General features: G+C 49.4%; 1 protein-coding gene across 1 annotated transcript in view; it reads right to left on the bottom strand.

The window, feature by feature from the left end:
- Window positions 1–12,166: 12,166 nt before the first annotated feature.
- Window positions 12,167–23,324, bottom strand: part of Afap1 (actin filament associated protein 1) — a 116,408-nt gene continuing 105,250 nt past the window's right edge. Inside the window, exons 15-18 of the mRNA XM_041636568.1 lie at window positions 21,958–22,122; window positions 20,400–20,590; window positions 18,902–19,066; window positions 12,167–16,311 (exon numbers count right to left, since the gene is read on the bottom strand). Of these exons, the coding sequence (XP_041492502.1) occupies window positions 16,285–16,311; window positions 18,902–19,066; window positions 20,400–20,590; window positions 21,958–22,122 (548 nt within the window). The 3' untranslated portion in view covers window positions 12,167–16,284. The remainder of the gene's footprint in view (window positions 16,312–18,901; window positions 19,067–20,399; window positions 20,591–21,957; window positions 22,123–23,324) is intronic.

Genomic DNA, 23,324 nt, shown 5'->3' with positions numbered 1-23,324 from the left:
TGTCTGCCTTAGTGTAAAGAGCTGCTTTCTGCTTTACGTATGCAGATACCTCAAGCACATACATCACCCCATCACACACCATATCACATGTATACCACCCCACAAATCACAGCACAGCACAGCACATACCAAGCCAACATGGTCCGCGTCTGCCTTAGTATGAAGGCATGTTTACTGCCTATCTATGCATACTTCACACCACGATTTGCACCACACACATACCATGCCACATGCCACACAGAGAGTGGGGGTGTATTCCCTTGGTAGGGGAAGGGCCTAAGGCTGGAAGTCCCTAAACAGACGCTGACCTGGGATTTTACAGGGCCCTTTTCTCTATTGGTCCCATTCAGAAACCGCCTCCCATGCCTTCCCGCTGTTTCCTCTCACAGTGATCGACAGCCTGCTTTGGATGTTCTAGTTTACCTATGTCCGCCTAACTCTTGTTCCTTCCCCACCTCTCAGAGATGTGCACCAAATGTTGCCATGGCAGGGGGAGGGACAATGGCCGCTCTAATTGGTCCATGTTGAGAGAAGACAGTGCTGAGGGAGGTTTCAGTCCAAGAAAGAGAAGATTCCATGGTCTCATTGAATGAGAGAACAGGGGACTGACTCTCTACAGATGTGCCACAAAGCACCCCAAAGCCTAGCTGACCTTGGATGGGGGCAGGGCTGGGGGGATATTCCCTTTTAATCCCTCTGGCTGTAGCATTACCATAGCCTCTAGGGAAGATGACTGGACACCTACATCAGTTACTTCAGTCTGGAACTGTGAAATATTTGGATAAAACTTGGGCAAAAGCCAAACATTTAAATAAACTTGGATTAGATGTATATTTTCATTTTTAAGACAGTCCTTCTAATTGTTACAGAAAGTAGCCCAATAACTCAATTGATCTAGGCAGAAGTTTGACAGCAATGTGCTGAAGTTTGAGCTTTTACAAACCTTCTATAATGTTCTCAGACCTTCATAACCAGCTTTCTTTCCAGTTTTCTTTCCTACTCTGGAAAAATACTCAGTCATATTATAACAAGCCAGGACATTAACAGACCAGCACTCAACAAGCCCATCTGTGACAATCTTTCACAAATTGACACAGGTGATGTCATGGCAATTATTTGGCTTAGAAGATAGTGCTGTATAACAACCCCTTAGCAAAAAAAAAAAAAAAAAAAGTAGAATCCAAATTGCATAGGTAGTAAATTCATAATTACCTGTGTAAGCTGTGGGTGTCTTAGGGTTTCTATTTCTGTGAAAAGACACTATTTCCTTATAAAGGAAAACATTTAATGAGGGTGGCTTGCTTACAGTTCAGAGGTTTAGTCTATTGTCATGGCGGGAAGCAAGGCAGCATGCAGGCAGACATGGTGCTGGACAAGGAGCTGAGAGTCCTTACATCTTGACCCACAGGCAACAGGAAGTGGCTTGAGACACTGGGCATTGGGCGTGGCTTGAGCATATATGAAACCTCAAAGCCTGCCTCCACAGTGACATACTTCCTCCAACAAAGCCACACCTCCTAATAGTGCCACTCCTTATGAGTTTATGGGGACATTTACATTCAAGCTACCACAGTGCGACATGGTAAGGTTCCAGAAAACCCTATAGGAAACGCAAGGCAGTCTTCACACAGTACCCAGAGAGAACTCCCATAACCAAGCTTCTGGTTTTGAAGGAGTATAAGTAGTAGATATAAAGTTTTTAATCATATATTGTAATAGTCACAGTTCCCTCATTATTTGGCTCTTTGTGGTTCTCCTTTATCCCTGTCACAGAGTTGGAAGGCGATCTGGACTCAGGAGAGGTGGTTTTGGAGGACATCGAGATAAAACATGCTTGGGTCTGAAATGGGAAATCCAGACTCCAGAGCCAGCCTTCAGGGAGCTCAAATAGTGCACGACAAGTTAATGTAACCACAAAAGCCATTTGTTCCTCTGTAAAACAACCCAGCAGTTTACTCTGGACAAGAGACTCACTGTTAAGTCTAGTGTAACTTAAGTACCTGGCTGGGACTTGGGGTGACCAACTGCTTGGAGACCTGTAACACCCCCTTTTATCTTAAGGACTCACTAACTAGAGGGCTCTGTGACTATAGACGAGTCTGAATTCTCCCGCCATCTCCTGCAAAGGGAAACATCTCAGGGGATGCTGGGGCTGTGCCTCCTGACAAAAGAAAATCCGGGTTTTCTTGCCTAGGAATCTAATTCTGCCCAGGATTGAGAAGGTAGCCAAGGGACAACTGTGGAAGAATTTTGAAGCCAACTTGTCCCATCTGCAATGAGGTGGAAGAGAGAAACGGTTTGGGTCAGGGTTGCCCTCTCCCTCCCTACCCAAATTCTCTAGTCCACTGGATGGGTGGGTCCAATCTGTCACCAGGGAGGAGCTAGTGCAGTCCAGCCTGTCCTGGGAGGAGGTTGGACTGAAGTCTACACCTGCTGATGGTTCAGTCCCTGCCATTTCCTGGTTTTCTCCTTTGGTCTTCAACAGGGTCAGATTGCCATTCTGTCCCCAACTGTGGGGACTTGGGCCCAGGTCCCTAAAGCCTCATTGTTATTCAAGACATTGATACCACCAGTGCTCAAAACATTGGATTTACCATAAACCACAGAAGCTTCAAGGGGCACAGAAGCACCACTTGCCATGTTCTCTCTGCAGCTGCTCTGCTGATCCTATTACCACAGTGAAGACATTTCCAGTGGGCAGTAACTCAGCCACATTCGCAGAGCTAGAGACAGAGGGAGCCTCCTGCCCATCAGCCCATTGTACAAATCGTCACGGGTATATACTAGGGGGGAGCCCAGAAGCCAAGATTTGTGAACCTCATTCTGGGATCCACCCACCTGTCAATTCAAAAATTCTTCAAGTGTCAATCATTTGCAGAAATCCCAGAGGAACAATTTGCATTGCGTATGTTCTGGTTCTGAGAGGGAAGATCCAGGACGCAGAGTTAAAACCAGAAAAACTCAGTATTGGGGGAACAAATGACCCCCGATAGTCAGTCGGTGCTTCCCTCAGAATGACCATAGGCCAGGCCTATTATCAGCCACAAATGCCAGGCAGGGTTGACACTCTGCGCAGGTTTACATCTAGCTGGTCCCCAGGTGAGCAGGCTGGAGGCCTTAGGCGAGAAAACTCCTGGGTATGCAAGTTTCACGCCTGTGACATGGCCCAGAGTCTGGTATCACCCAGTTGAAACAGGTTACACGCAGCTCACGGGTTCTTTTTAACTCAGGCAGCAAGATTTCAAACACGTGTTGAGTCCAATCCAGCCATTGCTATTTGTCATCTACCTCATCATTTCAGCAGGAACCAGCCATCGACATCCACCCTCCCGATTACATCTCTAAAGAGAGGGTGGATCCTCACAGCCAGAGGCCTAAAGACACCCTCGAAGGAGCAGCCATTATTTAATTGGGAGGAAGCATCATAGTCCCAAGCATCATCCGGGTAGGTGACGATCACACAGCTTGTGGACATCTGAAAGGATATGCTTCACCACTAGGAGAACAATACCTTCCAACCTCCATAGAGCCCTGGGTATAGTGGCCAGCCCAGGGACCAGCCAAGAGTGTGGTATCTGAGGTCGTAAAGCAGCATTGGGAAATACTGCAGTAGTGGAGCAAGATGCTGTGCTCTATCTTAACTACAGGATCGAGACTCAGCCCAGATACTCAGAGCCCAGCAACCTGATTTCAGAGCCCCAGAGCCTCACCCATTCTTGTGCTCTTGACCCTCCGACATCCCTGCTCTGCCCTAACCCCTCTGTCACCTCTGGGTTTTTCCCAAAGGTACTTCCTTTTGTGATAACACATGGCAGAAATGGAAGTGCTTAGGAAGCACAGGAACATGTTAACAGTGTATCGAGCTTCACCCAGTAAAACCCGGTCCCTCTGATTCTCAGTCTGTGCCTGGACCTGCTTACAACTCTGGAGACTTCCTGCTTCTGATTACTATTTCACGTGAAAGATCACTCACTGCTTTATCCTCCAGTTTATATTTGGACCAAGACTGTGTACAGGAAAATATCAGGTCTTCTTCCCTTCTTTTTTAAATTTTTTAAAATTTATTTTTCAAGACAGTGTTTCTCCGTGTAGCCGTGGCTGTCCTGGAACTCACTCTGTAGCCCAGGCTGGACTCAAGCACACAGAGATCCACCTGCCTCTGCCCCAAGTGCAGGGATTAAAGGAGTGCGCCATCAAGCCCAACGGCAGATGTTCTTAAGACCCATGGAATGAAGAGTTCCTAGGGGCCTCTGCTTCCGCTGACCCATTTTTAGACAAAGGAAGATATCTCAGAGCCTATCCCAGATCTTTTTTTCTCCCTCTCCACAGGGTCCTCTGGAGATTTTCCCTACATGGACTTAGGTACCTGTATTCTCTCCTTCCTTATTAAAGACCACGAAAGTAGGCGAGTCTGTTTAGATGTTTGTCCTCACAGATGTGCCTGGGACCCTAATGAACTTCTAATCTCATCTTGCCTGTAAAGGACCCATCACTCAAAAAAGTTTTTGAAATGTTTGACCTTTTTCTCAAATTTATAATCTATAAGAAAGCAAAATAAGCATTCAGAGTGAACGATTTCCTTGTAATCTAGAGAATACAGAATACTCTTTTTTTTTCCTCAGCCTGTTTGTGTCATAGCAACCAGAAAGTGAAAACATAACCAGGAACCAGGTCACAATGGGGCAGGAACCAAAGCAAGCAGTAAAGAGGAGAAAACAGAAAAAAAAACATACTTGGGGGTGCTGGGCACTCAAAGAGAAAGGCATTAAGACCAAGAGGAACCGCCATCTCCAGCAGGCTGATCCTTCTTTGCCTCAGCTCACACCATACCACACCACACCATATAACACCACACACCAAAATACAATACATGCAGCACAACACAACACACACACACACACACTGCAACACTCTCACACTATACCACAACACACACACCTTACCAAACACCACACGTCAAAATGCAACACACATAAACAACACACACTGCAACACATTCATACCATTCCATAACATACACACCACACCAAACACAACAGGCACACCATACATACTACAAGACACATACCACTATACACACACCACCACCCACACCACATCAAACACACTACATGCCACACTAGACTACGACATACATGCCATACTACACCACACATGCACACACACGTACAACCACAAATGCCCCTAGAATTGTGACCCCCCAGGACAAAGTGTGCCCCCAGTGGATATGAGTAGAAATAAGAGAGGAGGCCAGGCACATGTTTGTGTGCACGCTGCCTCTCTGCCACATTTTCTGGGCCACAGATGCCCTTTTCTGAAGAATCCAGGAGGATTTTCCAGATTAAAGTCTTTAAAATGTCCTCCAAGCCTTGGACACCTCTGACCTTGAATTATCCCTCTACCTGGGTGCCAGACTAGAGCAGGGCCAGGAGGACAGTGAGACCAAAACCCAACCTTACAGGTGATCCCAGGCTGGCAGAGCGTGCTGGCTCCTTTTGGATGTCAACTTGATACAAGCTAGAGTCATCAGAGAAGAAGCCTCAGTTAAGAAAATGCCTTCATGAGCTTCAGCTGTGAGGAAGGCGTTTTCTCAATTAGTGATCAATGGGGGAGGGCCCAGCCCATGGTGAGTTGGTGATCCTGGGTTCTATAAGAAAGCAGGCTGAACAAGCCATGTGAAGCAAGCCAATAAGCAGCACCCCTCCATAGCCTCTGCATCAGTTCCTGTCTCTAGGTTCCTACCCTATCTGAGTTCCTGTCCTGACTTCCTTCAGCGATAAAAAGCAATGTTGGAAGTGTAAGCCAAATAAACCCTTTCCTCCCCAACTTGCTTAGAAACCCTAATGAAGACAGGGAGGGGGAGGGTGACCACATGGAAGCTGCGAGAAACCCAGTCTAGGTTCCTGCAGAGAAGCTGTGTTTGTTTGTGTTGGATGGGAGCTGAAGCCTGAGCATTTGGGAGGATATACAAAGACCAGAGAGCCTTGTGTGTGTGCAGTGTAGGAGCTGGAGAGGGAAGAGGGGGTACTTTGGAGAGGGCAGGATTACACCATGTCCTCTTCCTGCCATGGCCCCTTGGCTCTGTATTGATAAGGTCTTTCACTGAAGGTGTGCTGTAAGACCAAGCACACCCCTTCAGCACTCAGCCTCCCCCAGCCCTTCTTCCAGCTCCCTCACAGTCACCAGTGCATGCCCAGGCTCTCACACATATAACCTAGGTGTCTGGGGCTCAAGTGCTGCAGAGCCTCCTCATGCCTCGAACTGTCTTGGCCGGGGGCATCAGTAGTGAGTGCCTGGGGACTTACAGAGGGACTGGATTTGCAGGGAAAGGAGGTTCTATGCTGGGGCATCTGTAGGCACTTCCAATGCAGCACATGGATGCCTGGTCCAGCCAACCTCCTTCCATGAGAGCTGTGAGAGGCGTCCATAGCTCCTCTGCTTCATCCCGGAATCACTGGCCATGGAGATGCCTCGAGATGCAGGAATAGCAGCCAAGCATGGTTATGTTCTGTGGAACTGGGTGGCGATGCTCCCTTGTCGTAGTATAGATGAGACTGTTTGTAACAAAAATCCCAAACCTAGCATGCCCAGTCCCAGTATGCCCATGCACTTGGCCCAGTCCAGGACTTGCTGGCTCACCGCTGGGCTAACAGCAGCATTGGCAGCCTGCAGCTGATGTCATTATGACCCACGTGTTCAGCTCTGCTAATGATCTACCTAGATCTTGGCTCAGAAGGCAGTACTAAGCTGTGCCTACCAACAGGGCAATGACGGGGCAATGGCAACTCAGCGATAATGAACAGCTTCAGTCTTCAATTCCAGCAGAAGGCACATCCCACAGCTCCATGGGCCATTCTGGCAGTTGCCGTGAAGCAGAAATGAAAACCACTCCCTAGTAGGGGGAGGGCCCTGAGTTGCAGTGCCAGCCGGATCTGGAAATGCTCAGACCACCCATGACCACAGCAAGTGCCTTTTTGACATGGCCACAGCAGGGACTGGCGTGAGAAACAAATCCTCACTTCATATTAAGAGCATTGGAGACTCCAAGTAGTGAAAGCAATGCAGTTAATTTTATGACCTCACAAAGTTAAGTCAGCCTAAAGAAAAGGCAAGAAGGACTGGTTCATAGATGTTGTGCAAAAAAAACCATGGTGTTTGTATGTTCCTAATTACATTTTCCTTTCCTTGAATTCTTCATTGGCTGAGTTCTTCAGGGGAATATAATCTTCAATGGTCTTGCATAATCCCTGCCCAAACTCCCCATTCCTCTGAGTCCCAAGATTCCCCATTTCTGCTCCATCACATATCTGCATGTAACTTTTCAACCCTAGGATAAACTGAGAGAGCCAAGGCAAGCAGGCACCAGTTGCAAGCTAAGGAAGACAGGGGCCTAGTGCTTCTTCTAACTGCAATTCTCTGATGTGCACTATACACACCCCATTCTTTTCTTTTCTTTTCTTTTTTTGTTTTTTTAATTTTTGAGACAGGGTTTCTCCGTAGCTTTTTGGTTCCTGTCCTGGAACTAGATCTTGTAGACCAGGCTGGCCTCGAACTCAGAGATCCGCCTGCCTCTGCCTCCCGAGTGCTGGGACTAAAGGCATGTGCTACCACTGCCCAGCTACACACCCCATTCTTAAAATGGGCCGTAAGAATCTATTTCTTACTTTTGTGGGCCCAGGAGAGGTAAGGGGTGGAAGGGAGAGGGAGCCCTGGTCATGGACGAGGTCAGAAAAGGGAAATGGTCCCTCAGACCCTCAGGTCACTCAAGGTCAATGGGGAAGCTAGGAAAGGAAGTCATAAACAGCTGAAGTGTGGCGCTCCTCTAAAGATTTGCTGATTGGGTGCAGCGGTGGGTACTGGGTGGAGACCATCCTAACCATGGTATTCTGATTGGGTGCAGCGGCGGGTACTGGGTGGAGACCATCCTAACCATGGTATTCTGATTGGGTGCAACGGCGGGTACTGGGTGGAGACCATCCTAACCATGGTATTCTGATTGGGTGCAGCGGCGGGTACTGGGTGGAGACCATCCTAACCATGGTATTCTGATTGGGTGCAGTGGCGGGTACTGGGTGGAGACCATCCTAACCATGGTATTCTGATTGGGTGCAATGGCAGGTACTGGGTAGAGATCATCCTAACCATGGTATTCTGATTGGGTGCAGTGGCGGGTACTGGGTGGAGACCATCCTAACCATGGTATTCCGATTGGGTGCAGTGGCAGGTACTGGGTAGAGATCATCCTAACCATGGTATTCTGATTGGGTGCAATGGCAGGTACTGGGTAGAGATCATCCTAACCATGGTATTCCGATTGGGTGCAGTGGCAGGTACTGGGTAGAGATCATCCTAACCATGGTATTCTGATTGGGTGCAATGGCAGGTATATGTCTTAAGGTTACTGAAAGGCTGGAGATCTGGACTCTACATCTTCCTCCTGTTAAGTCTGGAAGTTTTGATCAGATCACATGGCTAACACAGAAGGAAGCATTTGCTTCATGTTATGGCATCTCCTGCACCACCTGTCAGCTATAAAGCCAGAGTGCAGCTTCCACATAAAGGAAGAAAAAGGCAAGATGGCCAGGACACCCACAGACAAGCGCCATCAAGGATCTCTGCATTTGACATCAGGGACAACCAGAGATGCTGCCATAATATAGAAGTGTCCCTGGACCATGCAGGATCAGGGCTAAGCACTGGCTGAAGTGACTCAGCCTTGGTTCTAGGCTGCAGGAGACAGGCTGTGGTAACGGACTGTGGGTTTCCAGTCTGTGTGGGCTAAGTGCTCCCTCTCTCCCAGTGTGTCAGGAAGCAGGAGTCCAGCGGCCTCTGGACCCTCCTCAAGATACACAAAGAAAGCTTGGAGTGAGTCCGTGGAGCTCATGGCTGCAGCCTGAAGTTGTCCTGTCAAGAGCTGACTGAGAACAGGGCAGCAGGGTTGGTGGGACTTGAACTCTGTGGAGCGCTGAAGGGAAGGTGTGTGGGACTGGGTTTCTGTCCAGGGTGGCATGCTTATAAAGGAAAAAACTGGTTTTTAAAAGTAGAAAATATGGATATAGCATTGTGCAGAAAGCAAGCAAGAACCTTCAGGGGCTCTCTTGCTGGCTAAGGGGAAGTCAAACACCACTGATGTAACAGGAAGAGCAGGTTCTTTTGTTTTGTCCTGGCAGCCCACCAGCTTATACCCGAAATAATCACACAGAAATTGTATTAATTAAATCATTACCTGGCCCATTATCTCTAACCTCTTATTGGCTAACTCTCACATGAGTTTAACCCATCTCCATTAATGTGTATAGCCACTTGACAGTGGCTTACCGGCATGAGTCTAACCAGCATCTGTCTCCGGTAGGAGAACCAAGGTGTCTGCCTGTCTTTCCTTCTTCCCAGCATTCAGTTCAGTCTACTCCACCTAAGTTCTGCCATATCAAAAGGTCAAGGCAGTTTCTTTATTCAACCAATGAAAGCAACACATAGACAAAAGGACCTCCTACACCACACTGGTGGAGAGCAAAGAGCAGGAAGGGCTGCAAGCACCATGCACTCAACGGTATATTGAGTCCATCTCAAGACTCTCAGAGGAGACGCCACCTGCATCAAGGCTCTGCTGCAGCCTGGCTGGGGTCTGCTGGTCCCACCACCTCACAGGCTTTGTCATCTGTTGTCAACTGAGCATAACAATGTCCCCAGTAGAGGTCTCTTCAGCAGTGGAGGTAGAAGCTGAGAGTTCATGTCCCAGAAGCAAGGCCTCTGCATCTCAAGGGCAGGTCTCATCTGCAACCATTGTGAGCCCTGTAAGCCCGCTATAGGAACAGACTGTGATCTCACAGCTGTGGGTGGGTGTATGATGTGAGGTTCCCCTCTGTATGCTGTGAATATGTTTTATTACCATTAGTTAATAAAGAAGCTGCTTTAGCCTATGGCAGGGCAGAACAGAGCTAGGCAGGGAAAACTAAACAATGCAGTGAGAAAGACAGTAGAGTCAGGGAGATGCCATGTAGTAGCCAAAGGAGAAGGATGTCAGAATCTTACTGTTAAGTCACAGATTCATGGTGACACATAGATTAATAGAAATGGAACAATTTAAGATGTAAGAGTTAGCTAATAAGAAGCCTGAGCTAATAGGCCTAACAGTGTTGTAATTAATATAGTTCCTGTGTGATTATTCAGGTCTGAGTGGCCGGGAATGAAAGAGAAGTCTCTGCTTACAGGTGTACAGTGCGTGGGACACTGGGATACACCTCTGCAGGTCCCTTTGCAGGCTGTGATCTGAAATTGGCCCAGAGACAATCTAAGGTAAGCCTAAAAGATATGTAGCAAAGGGGATATGAGCCTCCCTCGTGGGTGTAGATTTAGGCGTGGTTTTTCTGAGCCTCTAATTTCCATTTTCAATTTTTCCTGACATGGCCCTGGGACTGGCCTGTCTCACTAGACCCCCTAACTTGCTCCTTGGAGACCCAATCAGCAGAATGTCTCATGTGTAGCAGTCAGTATCACATCTGGTAGAATGCTGAGACAAACATCCGCTAGAGGCAGTAGGCCATGACTCTGGACTGGTGAGTCTGCACATGGACATTTAATTGGCATTTCTAGAGGCAGACTGGACCTGGAGCAAGCCATTCTGTAGGCCAGCCAGACTCCCAGAGGGAAGGTTAGCACCCCAGGAAGGAGATGCCCAGTTCTACTCTGATTGGTGCTTCTTGGGAAGGTTTATTAAGGGTATTTGTGAGGGTGCTCTCCATGCTCCTGAACAGCTTGGGCACCCACCTCCAGCTCAAGAGGAATGCACACCTGTCCCCGCACACTGAGTTTTTATCCCAGCTGTGCCTCGCCCCTCAGGTTTTGACTCTCCAGTCTCTTCCCATGAAGAGAGAACCAGTTTTTTTTTTTTTAACAGTCTTATAAAACTGACATCTGTCGCAAACTTCCTGAGTCACAGACATCTGATAATCTCCTCTGTTTCCTGTGGGGGCTCCTGACGTGCATCTCTGATAAGCTCTGTGTCATTGGGTTACAGACCATACCCCAGAGCCAGAGCGCCCTGGGGGCCTCTGTGGCCCAGCGCTCAGTCACCCTCTCAGTTTTAAACACTGAAGAGTCCCTTCATTCTCCAGCAGCACACCAGGACTCCAAACCCTGAGGGCTCGCTTACAAACAGGCTCAAAGACTCAGTGGCCAGCCCTGGACAAGGGAGGGTGGGCCCTACCTTCTCAGAGCTCGTAGAGCTCCAGGAACCCCCACAGACTGAATGCCCGTGGGGAATACTGTGTTCTCGCAGCCACCCTGGAGCCTGGGTCCTATCTCCAGATCCAGTGCAGTAAGACCCTCCATCACCTGTGATAAATGGCTGGGATTCACCCAATGCCATGAGTGGGTTGAGTGGGCCTCTGGGTTTACCCATGTCCCGAACACCACCACATCTCTCACCACAGTCCCCAGGTGCTTGGACCCAATGGCTCTGGATCCAGATGTCAAGCCTGGTAGTAGGTCCTAGACTTAGCTCCTGCCTGTGGCCACCATGCTCCCCACTGGGCATTTCCTCCACAGTGTCGCTCAAGTTACTGACTACAGCCCCTGAGGCAGGCGGGGCCTCCCTGGGTTGGTTCCCACATCTGTTCTGCTCTCTGCCCACTAGCCAGCCATCAGCTGACAGGGTACCTGTGGAGGCCCCGAGAAGCCTGTAAGGCACCCTACTCCTCTCTACAGGACCTTTGACCATCTCCCCAAATCCTCCACAGCCCACCCCAACCCTCCCCTCACCACCTGTCTCCTTGTCCCACACTGGGCAGCAAGCAGCTACTGCCCAGCTTACATAATCCCTACACCTCTCAGAACTCTACAAAGGGATTTTAAAGTTAGTCACCTCACCTAAGATTCCCTACATCTCTATGGAACCTCCACTGGAAGAGTACACCTGTGTTCTGCGGGCTCCCCGAAAGCAGTTTCCAGTTCAGGGGACTGGTTTCTGTTCCCAGCACTTGGCACAGAGCCGGGAGGTAAGGAGGTAGTGATAGTGTCTACTGAGTTAAATACTCAGGTCCACAGACCAAACTACTCAAAAGTATGCCCAAGGATCCTCTAAAGCAGAGGGATTTCTCATGTACAGCCCCTCCCACCTGTCTGGTGGCCTCTGATGTCCCCGGAAATGACGACTCAGGCAACTCTGGACGTCTTGGGCTGCACTGTGAGCCACGGTCAGGAGGACGTGAGGCTGGGCCGCACAGCACAACTTTATTAAAACACAAACGAGTCCCGCCAATGGGCGTCAGTCGATGGGTACATACTTACAACAGTAGAAAAATCAGTTTGTAAAGCAGAAAAGTTGGATGAAGTGACTACAAAATGAGGGAAATGGGCTGAAAACTAGGGTTCTTTTCATTGCAAGTCTCTCTGCATAAAAATTTTTACTTTCTGAATTAAATACATTGAGCTGAACAATCAAAATATATTTACAGTCATTTCAAATGGGCTACCAACATAGTTAACTAAAAAAAAAAAAACACTTTCTCTTTGCTTTGCCTGTGTCTTCCCAAGATTATTTTAAATATGACTTTAGTTTTTTTAAAAAATACAATAAGGAAATAATTACATTCATAACGTGAAAACATTTTACAACTTGGAGCCACGAGCAGTTCATTTGAAATACCTAGAATGTAAAAACGGGTTAAAATGGAAAGCAAACCATTGTTAGAAAATCAATTAAAAACATTATCACATTAGAAACACCTTTGGTCCCTAAGAAGTATGAATTGAAGACTCCACTTTGAAAGGATAATCCAATCTGGTGTGTGGGAAGTAGAGGTTTCCAAAGCCAGTACAGTTCCCAGCTACTGGCAAAGGGTGTCCCTTAAAAAGAAGGAGCGGGCTTCCCACACCAGTGACGTGGCCACACATGGCTTCAGCCTCTTTCCGGGGCTGAGCAGTATGTAGACAGCACAGGAGTGTTCTTGTTATCTTCAGTCTATTTCACAGTAGAAAACCTGCCCTCTGGTGTGGCTAGTAGTACGTCAGTGGGGACAGGACCCAGACATTCAGTTAATTTAAAAATATGTCATGGATTTGAAATGTTTCTGGTTTAAAATGACTTTAGAAGAAGGAAGGAGAGGAGGAGGAAGATGGCAGTCAATCATTTTGATGTGGCCACACCCAGGGAATGGACCTTGGAGGTATCCTGTGTGCTGGTGAGGTTGGGTGTGGGTGGAGGACTCACATGGCTCAGGTATCCCCAGAGGGTGGCACAGGGTGGTTATCAACAGCAGGGGAGGCTTGTCCCTTGTCTTTGGGAGGAGAGATCAGGGGCACTCCTGCTGCTGCCTGCATGTGAATTATAACTGGGGGACTGCCAGCCCCACACAGTGGGTGCTAAGCCTTCCTTAGTGGCCTAGGGGCCTGGGATATTGCTTTTCAAAGTGGGTTTTCCAAAAGTGCCAGTTCTCCAGTCCTTCAGTGTGGGCTTAGCGACAAAGAAACAGCCAAGAACAAACTGGGAAAGTGGCTGAATGAGGGGGATAGCTGGGCGAGGCAGCACCCAGTACCAAGGCATGCATAGGGAAGAGACAAGATACTGGCACGAGGCAGGAGAGCAGCAAGGATTCTGGGAGATTCTGAGTGCAGCGGGTCCATACCCAGCTCACAGGTCATCCTGGCTGACCCACGCTCACCCTTGAAGAACACTGGTACATGAGACTGTGCGAGAGTGAGTGTTCGCACCCGTGCCCCAGCCAGGGACCACAGCAAGCCCACAGGCCAGCGTGATGTTTGTATACAAAGGGATAGTGAACAGACACAAAAGTGGAGGGGACTATGAAAGCTGGTGACATCTTGCCAAACTGTGACAAAAGTAGACCCCAAGAAACACTATGGCCTTGGACAAAGAGGGATCCCAAAAGGTGGGGCACCTCCCATGGTCCAGAGGACCCAACAGCTCACAGAAGGAGGATGGCTCGGCCCTCTGCCCACCTGGTTCCACATGAAGCAGACCTATGCCATGGTTGGCTGGGGTCATGCCTGTGGCTCTGGGAGGGTCACAGAATGAGAGCACTGAGCATCCTGACCGGATGTCTCATGGGTGTCCAATATGTACATATATAAATTAAAACTATATTTATTGAACATATACAAATAAATAACTTATTTTGAAGCAAATGCTTTAAACTATCTTTCTGACCAAATCTAAGAACATTAAGGGGAATACAGGACAGCAGAACCCTGTGTTGGGAGCCTTGCCTTCCCTGGGACCTACTTTAGATGGCTCAGTGGAACTTACAGGATCCATGAGGGTAGAGTGAATTACAAGCCTAGGTTTCTCAGCACAAGACATAAACACCAGGACCTGGAGCTACTGTGTTCATCAGGACAAACCCATCTGGCATATTTGCTGGACATGGGGCTCTCCTAACATCCCCGCACCATTACAGACGTCCTTCTATGCTGGCCAGAACTGGATGTTAAGTTGGGCGTGTTCTCCTTGTTTTGGTAACAATCAGAGCCTGGCACAACTTTACTGGCAAAGCAGGCTGCCATCAGAGTGGCCAAAAGCACTGCTCTGAGACCCACAGGCAACAGATTATGGCAGGTCAAACTCTTTCCTCTCAGAGCACCAATGTCATGTGACGTGAAATGGTCACAGCTCCCTGTGATGACCCAAGGGCTCCCATAGTTGCTGCTCGTGAAAAGGCTACATCCCTCTTCCTGGTCCTTCTCCACAGTTCCCTGGCAGAAACTAGTCCACACAGAATCCTAACTGCCCCGTGGAGGAAGGCACGAGAGTGAAGCACCGTAGGACAGTTGAGGAGGGAGGACCTCTAGCTGAGCAGCTTAGACGTCTGATGTGGTGTCCCTGTCCACTGGTGACCACCTTGCTGCTCTTTGGTGACTCTAAGACAGCTACATCAGGGCTGAAGCACAGAGCATAGACCCTAACCATGAAGGCTGCCCAGAGACCAAGTCCAACCTCTACAGAGTGCCTGGGAAACTTTCCTCCTGTGTGTGCTGAGGACATTCTGCACTGGAGTGGGAAGGCTTGCCTCCGGCATCACATCACCAGGTTCTTAGTCTCAGGAATAAGCCCATTGCCTGTGTATAACTGGCCCCGAATTAGTCTGCGGGGATGGCTAACTCCCCCTCACTGCCTTCAACTTCCCATGGTGGAAAGGTCTGGACAGTATCCTGGAAGCCCAAAAAGCCAGTTTGACTCTCAGACCCCTAGGATAGAGAGGCTAGACCCATCCGTGAGCTATAGGCTGGGCATATTGAGCAAATGAACTATCCAAGAAACAGTGCACAGAGGTAGGCACGGGAGGGGAGGAGACCCACCTAGTCAGAACCTGGGCACAGGAGGGCACCTGTGAGCCATGGCTTCAACTATAAAGGGGAGGGAGGTGCTCTGGAAGGATCTGTCTCTGTTCAAAGGTGGTCAAGACTTGACTATGGGTTCTTGAACCTGCTCTGTTTCCAAAGGAAGCTCCAGCCCAGACTGTTAGATCTACAGGCAGACGGTGACCAGTATACCTCTTGGGCTGAGAAGTTCCTGCCCGGCAGTAGGGGAGGCAGGGGTCTCAGGTCAAGGCGAAGGGGCAACTGCTAGCCAAGGACTGAAAAGCTCAGTGCTGCCTCTCAAAATACATCATAAAATGGGAAACAGGGCCTCTGAAAAGTCCCTAAAATCTAAGCTTATCACGTGATAAAAAGGGACATTTTCTTTAAAAGAAAACATTAGCAAAAAGAATGACTTTTCCATCCTGGTAACAAAAGTGTCTGCCCCCAAACAAAACCAAACCTTAAAAATCACTTCTCAGCACTATTCCTCATGGCTTTACCTCCAGTGACAAGGGGACAGGTGGAGGGGGGTGCTGCAGAGACACAAGGAGTTCATGCTACTGTAGAGCAGGACTCTCTGGCAAACAGGATGATGTATGGACTCTGGCCGCACATGGGAAAGGCTTGGGCCACTCTATCTCCCAGGGGCACATGGTCCATGGCTGCAAGCTAGGGTTGAGCTGAGAGCCTCAGAACCATACCTGCCGTCTGCCAGAGGGTACTTCAAAACAACTTGTCAACCCCTTTTGTTTCTGCTTTCTAACAAGCAAATCTGGACACCAAAGTCTTAAAGTAAATTTTCCTAAAGGGCACCGTCATACAGTAGAGAGCGTGCACGCACGCTGGCCAAGGGTCAGCGTCAGACTCAGTCCAAACTTCTGAAGTCATGCTCAGGCCACTTTGGGAGGCACACGGATGAGGCTGGTGGCAGTACGCAGTCTCTGTCTGGGTGCGGCTGGACTCCCTCTATGTCCCATTCTTCAGCTCCCACTCCTGGAGAAGAGAGGTGTGTGAGTACAGGTGATTTGATCCTGGCCACCACAAGCCACCATGGCCCTACACAGTGTGGGGGCTCAGTCACAAACAACAGAATGCAGGTTCCCCCTGAACAAAATAATTGTACAGTACATGCACTTCTGTATAGCCAGTCAGAGATAAACACAATCCAAGTACCTGGCAGGGGCAAATAGGGAATTGTGGCCTCTGGACATGGGATACTCATCAAGCTGAACAAGGAAGGGAGTAATGACTCCTGGTACATCATGGATCTCCAGGATACCATGTACTTAAGGACTTCATAGGACCTGAGTCTAGTTATGTGCAAGTTCAAGGTAGTCAGGTTCATAGAGACAAAAAGTACCATGGTGGGTACCAGAGGCATGGGAAGAAGACAGTGTTGGTCTATCGGGGACAAAGTCTAGGAAGATGAAGTTCTGGAGGTGATGCCAATGAGACACACACTTGGAAATGTTCAATAGATCAGGACAGCTTTGCTTATTTTACCAAAAGAAAGTGAAAGTTGGAAAGTGTGGATGGATGGGTGGGTGGATGGGTGGGTGGATGGATGGGTGAGTGGATGGGTGGATGGGTGGGTGGGTGAGTAGATGGATGGATGGGTGGGTGAATAGATGGGTGGATGGATGGGTGAGTAGATGGATGGATGGGTGGGTAAATAGATGGATGAATGGATGGATAGATAGATGGATGGATGGATGGATGGGTGGGTGGATGGATGGATGGGTAGGTGAATGGATAGGTGGATGGGTGGGTGAATGGATGAATGGGTAGGAGGAGTGGACACAGTAGCTACCAGGGGTGGCAGCAGCCCCTAAATGCTATCCTTAGACATGGTTCTCTCAGCACTTATTCTCAGTCACCATGGAGATATCTGGGGAGATTGAGATGGGGAATCTGGCCAGGCATATCCCTCTAAAGAACCAAGCCACCAGCCAAGCCTGCAGTACCCCATCCCCCACACTCCACCCCCTTGTGCGTATTTCTGTTTTTGCCAATAACTCCATTAGGGTTCTTATTTCTGCCAATGTGGTGCCATTAGTCATTAATTACACTTGAACTCTTGATTCTAGAAAAAGTCAAGAGACTTTTCAAACTAGTCAGTACGTCCCCAATCTGACCTCATGTCCAGTGGGGCCCCTCAGACACTAGGGGCATCCTGCTCAAGTCCACTCATGAGGCTGTGTGAGAGACTAGCCACAGTGACAAGAGCATCCACACCTCCCATCTGTGCACTGGCAGCAGCTGGGACCAGAAGCAGTGACCTCCCTCCTATGCGGATTGGCACTGGCTGGAGGTGGCTGTGTCTCTCTCTAACAGTCATAGATTTCATCTTCGTCATCAGAAGGGATAAGGCTGAAAAGCCTGAGCCAAGGAATCATTTATTTTTATTTTTCTTTTCTTTTTTTTAAATTTATTCATTATGTATACAATATTCTGTCTGTGTGTATGTCTGCAGGCCAGAAGAGGGTACTAGAACTCATTACAGATGGTTGTGAGCCACCATGTGGTTGCTGGGAATTGAACTCAGGACCTTTGGAAGAGCAGGCAATGCTCTTAACCACTGAGCCATCTCTCCAGCCCTTATTTTTATTTTTCACAGCATGGTTTGACTTCTCCCCACCTTCTCTGATGGTAAAGAAACTGGGAGGGGAATCGCACAGCTCCAGTCTAACATGGCTCAGGCAAAGTGGTCCTCTGCAAAGGAGAAGATGGCTATAGACTAAGAAGGCCTGAGGGATGCTCAGGGAAGCCACTGGAATGCCAGCTCAGTAACCTTCCCCAACTAAGGCTCCCCATGGAGCCTTCTAGAAAGCGTGCTTGCTGGGGAAGCACACACACTGAGAGGTCGGGCAAGCACAGTTCCTACCACCATTCCAGGACACCCTAAGAACATAGCACAGTCCTCGCCCTGCATGCAATCTGTCCTGCTGAAAGCAAAATGCTTCTTGCTCCTGAGCAAGGGGCTCAGGCTGCTGAAGGACACATTGATGCCAGCTGTGATATCTTGAGACTCACAGGGCTCATGCTCAGTCTCTTCCGTCTTCAGAACAGAGGGACACTATCTGGACTCATGTCCCACCCCCAGGCCAACTCAGTTCAACCTACAACTGCTTCCGTCACCATGGATGAGAAGTGCTGGCTCTGGTCATCTGGAAATTATACTTTGAGAATCCCTACGATTTAATCATGGCAAAGGTTGTTGGTGGCTCCTCTCCCTGACTGCAGGAGAGGAGGGACGCTGGCTGATGGCCAGGGTGCTGGGGACAGCCTAGAAAGAGAAATACCTTTCTGGCTTTATCTTTCTTCTGTGGAGAATCACAGCATGTAAGTGCTGGAAAGGACATTGTGGTCACTCAGCCCAGTCTGTGCTGCCCAAAGGAGGACAAGCCCAAAAGGATAGAGCCTGTCCACTTCTGAGGTGACCTGAAGCTCTGGGGATTCCAGCTTGGTGGTTGTCTTTGAACCCCAGTCCCTAAGGATGCATGTGGGAACTGGAAGAGGCTGAGTGCCAAGTGCAGTGGGGTTCACTTTGAGCTCGGGAATCCGGCTCAGCAGGGAGGCTCACCTTGGCCTTCTGCAGCACGTGCCCACGGCAAGGGGAGTTGCCTGAGGATGGTTGGCTCTTCTTCAGGACGGCTGCACTGTTCACAGGCAGGGGCCCCTCAGCATCACTCGTATCACAGCTGGAAATGGGAGAGTTTTCCAGAGTCCGATGCCGAAACACAGGAGACTGTTAATAAGAGGAGAGCCCTGTGTGAGGGGTGGTTCTCAACCACTGGTATTTCTCAGAGAAAACAGTTTGGTAAAGAAGAAATTGATTTGGAAATGGACAAAACTAGGAAGGTCCACCACAGCCAGTGCCTGAGCACCTTTTGACAATGCATTTAATGGGGAAAAAAAAAGCTGAGGCCAAGGGATGGAAAACTAAGAGGCAGGGTTCTGGGCCCACACTACTGCCCTCACCACCTCTCGCTTATCCATCCACATGGTGCTTCTTCCTAAGTTTGCAAATGCTTCCTGGAGTTGCCTGTTACCAAAAGGGTCAGGCCTTGTTGTAGAAGCTGCCAGGACCAGACAGCATTAGCTTGGGGTTCACAGGCAATGAGTGACCCCCAAATGGCACTGAGGGTCTGTGACCATTCTCACTTTTTCATATGCTGAAGAGAAATTTCTGGAAAGCTTAAAATGAATCAGCTTATCTCTTCAGTTAACTTGGACCTGGCTTTGGCTTGCTGGCTCTTCTACATAGGATTGCAAACTGACCTTTGGGAAAGCATGGCACCGGGGAGACCATGTTATCATCACACAACACAGAACACCGAAAACACACTTGGGACATGCAGGATGTCGGCCCAGAACTCCTGTGAAGGCTACTGACTGGGGCACTCCCAGCTCAATGTATGGATAACATAGATCTTTCTTTGGACATCTTCAGAGGCAGCACTGACTCTGGGTGGAGGTGCTGTGCAAAGAGGGTGTCCTAGGGTAGCCAGGCAGTAGCTGTCTACAGCGGAAGCACCTGTAACACGCTACTCTTCTGAGGAAGAGGGCTGGTTATAATCACACAGAATGCTGCCACCAGTGCTAGGGGTGATGACAACCACAGTGCATAGTGACACAGGAGAAGGCAGAGCATGGCCACCCAGTTCTGAGCCTCTGAGGCTAGGCTTACTCCTGGTCAGGGGACAGTGGGGACAAGAGAAAGTCTCAGTGGCAGAGTCAGCTGAGGACAAGGAGCCATGACTAAAGGTAAGGGCTACGACTTGACAGGTGGCACTCTCATTCATGCCCCAGATTGAGGGGCAGAGACCGTGTTACTGTCACCGTGGCTTCTAGAGACCTGGTGGCATTGTCAGGGAGTGCCATGGGAATGAGTTCCTGCCTAGCAAGCTGGCATCAAGTCAGAACTAACCATGCAAAAGAAAGCCATGTCCTCCGCCTTTAAAGACTCTGGTGAACATAGAGGTCAGTGTCTCCACACACTGGGCACCACCCATGGTAGTGAGGAAACTGCCTGAGAGACCATGGGGCACTTCCCTGTGCTGTGCCTTCAGAACACTTACCTGTGGACTTGATGTCCCTGACCTGGGCTCAATAGCCAGTCCTAATGTGACGCCCCCGGCCAGGGCCTTCTTCAGGCTCTCCTTGACCTCGGTCAGCTCCAGCTCCAGGCTGACCCGCTCGGCCTCCCTCTGTTTGCACTCCTCCTCCAGCCTCTTCAGCTTGTCCTCCAGGGCCACCTGGGTCTTCCTGCCTGAAATCCCAGGGACACATGGTCACCTCACAGAGGAGCTGACATAGCTGAGTTCTGCCAGGTCTTGCCCACAGCCTGATCCCACTCAGAAGCCTGAAGGACCTTCCTGACACTCACTCAGAGGGCATGGTGTCCAAAGGGGCCCCTGACTGGGCAGCTGAATAAGGAGGTCTCAAATTCTACCAGTTGCATGTGGGCTACTGCACCTGCTGCTGTGGTTGGAAAACATAGCCCATGTCTCTGTAGGCCTCCACATACATTTCTCCAGGGCTTGCCAGCTAACTTATTTATTTGAAATTTGATGCAGTGACCAGCTGGGCAGAAAATGCACAGAGATGGACACTGAAGAAAACCAAGTCAGCGAGGTGGGCAAACAACAGGGCACAGGGAGCCTGGCCTCTGAGAGACACAGCTGGGGCCTTTCTGCATCTCTGTCCTGTGCTTTGACACAGGAAGTAGAGGAGCTGATCAACATGCACCACGCTCCCTTATGTCATAGACTTGGCTTTCCATGTCTCTCAGATAGTCTGATGTTGACACCCCGCCCAACCTGGTCCCACAGACTATCCTAATGGGCCCATCTGTACCTCCTTTCTTGGTCTCTGCTCCCAAAATTACTTCCCCAAACAGCCATAATTTGGAAAGAGTTCAACTCTGGTTAAGTAGGATGGGCAGATGTACCAGCCTCAGCCTGCACTGAAGCCTTCTGGAAGCCAGGGTCCCCTCTGGGCTTCCCCACCTGCTGGCATCTCCCTTCTCAGCTGGTAGAAGCTAAATCTGAAAAGTCAGTTGTGCCTCTGTCGGGGGGCGGGGGGAGTGGTACAAGGGAAGATGGGAGGTCTGGTGAGGAAGGCACAGCCTGGGCCTGGGTACCACTCATCCCCAGACGTGACTACCCTGAGAGCTGTACCTTGCTCGCTGTCCCTCTTTCAGGATCACTAATACAGTCTTTTCCCTGATCCCTAAAACCAGGTACAGCCTTGCTCTCCCAGGCCTTTCTAAGAATAGAGAGTTGCTTCTTCCTAGGCAAAGCTCTATGAGAACTTTCCAGCCCCAGTGGCTGCTTCCTCCACGGAAGAAACACTGAGTCAGACAAGGGAAAAAAAACCTGCCAACCTTCTTGGCCCTTAGCAGCTGAGGTTGAAATTGCTGGCATCTCACTAGGGCAGGTCACAGTTCCTGCCTATGATGGAACTCTTCAGCCAACTCTGTGCTGCCCTGGGCTCCCTACAAGGCCAGCACCCCAGGAGGGCAATATTACCTTGTGGCGCAAAGGTCTAAAGGTGAGCTGGATGAACTCTAGAGCTCCAGGGCACACAGGCGCATGGACCATCAGAGCTTCCCACTCCCACTCCCACCACACACACCTGCATTCACTTCAATGGCGGCCCTCAGGTCCTTCCTCTCTTTCCGGAGCTGTGCTAGCCTGTTCCGCAGGGCCTCTTTCCTCTTCAGCAGCTCCTCCTCTTTGGACTGTAACAGCTTGGCATCTGCTTCCACACGGTTCTTACCGTATTTGTACTGGTCAGCATCTAAATAAGGAGTACCAAGAGTTAGCGCATCCAGAGGGGTCAGACTGCCAAGGTCTGTTGCTTAGCGCTCTACCACAGAGCTGCTCCTGGCTGGTCTTGAGGAGAAAGGGGGGTTACGAGCAGGGACTCTACGTGCCTCAATTCCTCTAATACTTTGATCTGCACATTTACAAATGGAGAGGAATACTGGGGACTCCCTCTAAGGCTCCTCCCTCCAAGTGCTCCTCCCCTCAGCTTTCAAATAATTGTCAATAAGGCTCAGAGCAATGATTCTGGAACCTGGCCAGGCAGTGACCTGGACAGTTTTAACTGTCAGCCCAACACAGTCTACAATCATCTGGGAACAACATCTTAACGAGGTATTATCTGGATCAGCTTGGCCAATGGCCGTGTCTGTAAGGAAGTGTCTTGATTATTAGCTGAGATGGGAAGACACACCCCCAATGTGCGTGGCACCATATCACGAACTGGGCCCTGGAATGTGTGAGAGTGGAGGAAGCTGGCTGTGTACATGACCTCACGCAGATAGCCATGCATTTATTCTCTCTGCGTTTGAATCTGAGTGTGAGGTGCCTTGACTTTTCCACAGTAACACACTGTAACCTGTAACTGCAAGCCCGAAATTGTTTCTGTGTATTCGTTACAGCAAAAGAAATGAAACTAGAACAGCATATCTGTTATGGTCAAAAATAACCTCTATTGGGACTGGAGGGATGGCTCAGTGGTTAAGGGCACTGGCTGCTCTTCTAGAGAACCAGAGTTCGAGACCCAGCACCCACATGGCAGCTCACAGTCATCTGTAACTCTGGTTCCAGGGGTATTCAAGACCCTCTTCTGCTCTCCTTGGTCTCCAGGCATACACAGGGTGCACAGATAAACATGTAGGCAAAACACACAAAGTAAAATAGATTTTAAAAATATGTTCTAGAGTTTCTGTAGTTCTCCCTATGTGCATAGCCTCCCTGTTCCCACTTCTGTTTTACAAGAACGCCTCGCCCTGGCTGGAGGGAAGACATCTCCTTGGCCTGAGATTCTGATAGGGAGGGCGTCTCTGCTGAATGAAAAGACAGAGAGGCAGTCCATGGTGCTTGGAGACCTACTATTCAAAGGGCAATCTTGGAGTCCTGTGACCTAGGACAAACCTGTGCCTGTTTCTCCTCCTGTGAAATGGGATAAGAGCAGGTCATTCATGGGCGGCTGTA

Source organism: Microtus oregoni, unplaced genomic scaffold (genome assembly GCF_018167655.1).
Source record: "Microtus oregoni isolate MIOR12 unplaced genomic scaffold, Mior012 000049F_ref0000343, whole genome shotgun sequence".
Classification (NCBI taxonomy): domain Eukaryota; kingdom Metazoa; phylum Chordata; class Mammalia; order Rodentia; family Cricetidae; genus Microtus; species Microtus oregoni.
The sequence above is the reverse complement of the archived record's forward strand: the minus strand, read 5'-3'. Positions and strand labels throughout refer to the sequence as shown.